This window comes from Phytophthora sojae, assembly GCF_000149755.1.
Source record: "Phytophthora sojae unplaced genomic scaffold PHYSOscaffold_2, whole genome shotgun sequence".
Taxonomy (NCBI): Eukaryota; Oomycota; class Peronosporomycetes; order Peronosporales; family Peronosporaceae; genus Phytophthora; species Phytophthora sojae.
Window position 1 is genome coordinate 1,336,409 of NW_009258116.1, and position 3,674 is coordinate 1,340,082.

The following is a 3,674-nucleotide window of genomic DNA, read 5'->3' on the forward strand; positions in this document are numbered from 1 at the left end:
AAGAGGAGTTGACCGCCCATCTCAAGGCAGATCTGAGGTGAGTAAGGGGCACGCAGGGTGGGGTGCAAGTGTACGTCCGAAATTTTTGTGGCGATGATATACAACGATGTATTACCGATTGTGCACTTCTTTATGTGATCTATAGTTTTCCTTTTAGACTGTCGCTAAGTGCATTAAGTGTAAGCTTGTGCTGTGTTCGGTGTGCCTCGAGCGCACACACCGCTTGCTCGTGAGTAATACATTGCGCTTGAGCTGTTGTTATGATATGATCGATGATTCTCTTTCGCCGAAAGAAAAAAAACCGTTTTTCTGGTGGTGCGCTGCGCCAGGTCGAGCCATGGCTTTCTTCGAGGTTACGCACAGCGGGACCACCATGAATTCCGGCAGACCATTCTTGCCAGACTTGATGTACGGTCTTCAGAGACCTCGCCATCTTGTAGGTCACCGGGATCGATGAATCTGGTAAGGTGGTGGTGGGTCCTCCGGATTTCCGTCGGCAGGCTCGGCCGAAGTCACTTGCACAGTACAGGGAAAATTGAACTCTGTTTGTCTTCTACCAGCGACTTCTCTCTCTCTCTCTCTCTCTCTCTCTCTCTCTCTCTCTCATACTTCTTCGGGCAAATATCTTCTGTTCACTATGCTTGGGTCAAATGTCTTGTCTTGAGTATACCTTGGGTCCAAACTTGCGATCGGCTTGCGAATCCATTGTCGCACGGCGTCAAAAGTGCCAATTGTGGGTCCTTAGACTTGGTTTAGTATGGTGCAGGACTCCCTCTCGACTCCTCGAAAGTATCCAGTCTGCGCATCCACAACGGTTCTTCAAGGTCACGCATCACTTTGATTGCAGACTGACTTCGAACTGACTCGAATCCCTGAGAATCAGGTGACACTCAGGGTCATCTTCTGAAATCCTGGGAATTCTGAGGAATCTTGGGGAACCGTAGGGATTCTTGGGTGTTGGCTCGGGAAACACTTAAGTTCAGTATAGAGAGTCTGGATTTATGGTCCAAACCCAGGGAATCATCTTTGGAACTCTGGGTCACCTGCACTCAGGGATGTGAACTCTGAGTCATCGTGCGGCACTCTAGGTTTTCCGTGCGGCACTCTGGGTAACAAGGCTGCTGCATTGCAGGCTCGCATGTATCTCCACAAAGCCACACTTTTAGCGGGTTTAGCGGCCTCCTGCGCATGATCATGGTGGTAGTGGGTTGATTCTCAGGGTAATTTGATCCTCTGGGGCGCTCTGAGCCAAAGCAAGATGAGGTGTACTCTGGGATACATTCTCCAGAGACACTTTCCGCCAGACTTTAGGCACTCATCGTAAGGGAAAGTCCGCGGCTGGACTGAGTGTTCTCTGAAATCCTGGTCGTGCACTCCCAGGATTCACACTTCCAGCCAGTTGGGCCCATCTGCGGTCAGGCGTTTGATTCATCCCGAGAAATCACTTCTCTCCCACAGTCACCATCCATGTCACACGGGTACAGCCGCACCGTATCCAAGTCATCCACCAATCAGCATCCGATACAAACTCCAAGTCATTTCTAGAATGGCATGTCGTCGCCGAAAAACTGAGAACCGCCTCGTGTCACCTGGAGGACGGCGTAGCCTTGGAAGAGGAGTTGACCGCCCATCTCAAGGCAGATCTGAGGTGAGTAAGGGGCACGCAAGGTGGGGTGCAAGTGTACGTCCGAAATTTTTGTGGCGATGATATACAACGATGTATTACCGATTGTGCACTTCTTTATGTGATCTATAGTTTTCCTTTTAGACTGTCGCTAAGTGCATTAAGTGTAAGCTTGTGCTGTGTTCGGTGTGCCTCGAGCGCACACACCGCTTGCTCGTGAGTAATACATTGCGCTTGAGCTGTTGTTATGATATGATCGATGATTCTCTTTCTCCGAAAGAAAAAAAACCGTTTGTCTGCTGGTGTGCTGCGCCAGGTCGAGCCATGGCTTTCTTCGAGGTTACGCACAGCGGGACCACCATGAATTCCGGCAGACCATTCTTGCCAGACTTGATGTACGGTCTTCAGAGACCTCGCCATCTTGTAGGTCACCGGGATCGATGAATCTGGTAAGGTGGTGGTGGGTCCTCCGGATTTCCGTCGGCAGGCTCGGCCGAAGTCACTTGCACAGTACAGGGAAAATTGAACTCTGTTTGTCTTCTACCAGCGACTTCTCTCTCTCTCTCTCTCTCTCTCTCTCTCTCTCTCTCTCTCTCTCTCTCTCTCTCTCTCTCTCTCTCTCTCTCTCTCATACTTCTTCGGGCAAATATCTTCTGTTCACTATGCTTGGGGTCAAATGTCTTGTCTTGAGTATACCTTGGGTCCAAACTTGCGATCGGCTTGCGAATCCATTGTCGCACGGCGTCGAAAGTGCCAATTGTGGGTCCTTAGACTTGGTTTAGTATGGTGCAGGACTCCCTCTCGACTCCTCGAAAGTATCCAGTCTGCGCATCCACAACGGTTCTTCAAGGTCACGCATCACTTTGATTGCAGACTGACTTCGAACTGACTCGAATCCCTGAGAATCAGGTGACACTCAGGGTCATCTTCTGAAATCCTGGGAATTCTGAGGAATCTTGGGGAACCGTAGGGATTCTTGGGTGTTGGCTCGGGAAACACTTAAGTTCAGTATAGAGAGTCTGGATTTATGGTCCAAACCCAGGGAATCATCTTTGGAACTCTGGGTCACCTGCACTCAGGGATGTGAACTCTGGGTCATCGTGCGGCACTCTAGGTTTTCCGTGCGGCACTCTGGGTAACAAGGCTGCTGCATTGCAGGCTCGCATGTATCTCCACAAAGCCACACTTTTAGCGGGTTTAGCGGCCTCCTGCGCATGATCATGGTGGTAGTGGGTTGATTCTCAGGGTAATTTGATCCTCTGGGGCGCTCTGAGCCAAAGCAAGATGAGGTGTACTCTGGGATACATTCTCCAGAGACACTTTCCGCCAGACTTTAGGCACTCATCGTAAGGGAAAGTCCGCGGCTGGACTGAGTGTTCTCTGAAATCCTGGTCGTGCACTCCCAGGATTCACACTTCCAGCCAGTTGGGCCCATCTGCGGTCAGGCGTTTGATTCATCCCGAGAAATCACTTCTCTCCCACAGTCACCATCCATGTCACACGGGTACAGCCGCACCGTATCCAAGTCATCCACCAATCAGCATCCGATACAAACTCCAAGTCATTTCTAGAATGGCATGTCGTCGCCGAAAAACTGAGAACCGCCTCGTGTCACCTGGAGGACGGCGTAGCCTTGGAAGAGGAGTTGACCGCCCATCTCAAGGCAGATCTGAGGTGAGTAAGGGGCACGCAAGGTGGGGTGCAAGTGTACGTCCGAAATTTTTGTGGCGATGATATACAACGATGTATTACCGATTGTGCACTTCTTTATGTGATCTATAGTTTTCCTTTTAGACTGTCGCTAAGTGCATTAAGTGTAAGCTTGTGCTGTGTTCGGTGTGCCTCGAGCGCACACACCGCTTGCTCGTGAGTAATACATTGCGCTTGAGCTGTTGTTATGATATGATCGATGATTCTCTTTCGCCGAAAGAAAAAAACCCGTTTTTCTGGTGGTGCGCTGCGCCAGGTCGAGCCATGGCTTTCTTCGAGGTTACGCACAGCGGGACCACCATGAATTCCGGCAGACCATTCTTGCCAGACTTGATGTACG

At 50.5% G+C, this 3,674-nt stretch overlaps 1 protein-coding gene across 1 annotated transcript; it reads right to left on the reverse strand.

Annotated features, from left to right (window-relative positions):
• Positions 1-1,873: 1,873 nt before the first annotated feature.
• Positions 1,874-2,053, reverse strand: PHYSODRAFT_384081 (hypothetical protein; the record flags this gene model as incomplete). The annotated part of the gene is made up of 1 exon (XM_009520173.1): positions 1,874-2,053. A coding segment is annotated over one exon (180 nt), but the record flags the coding sequence as incomplete, so codon positions are not given.
• Positions 2,054-3,674: the final 1,621 nt, after the last annotated feature.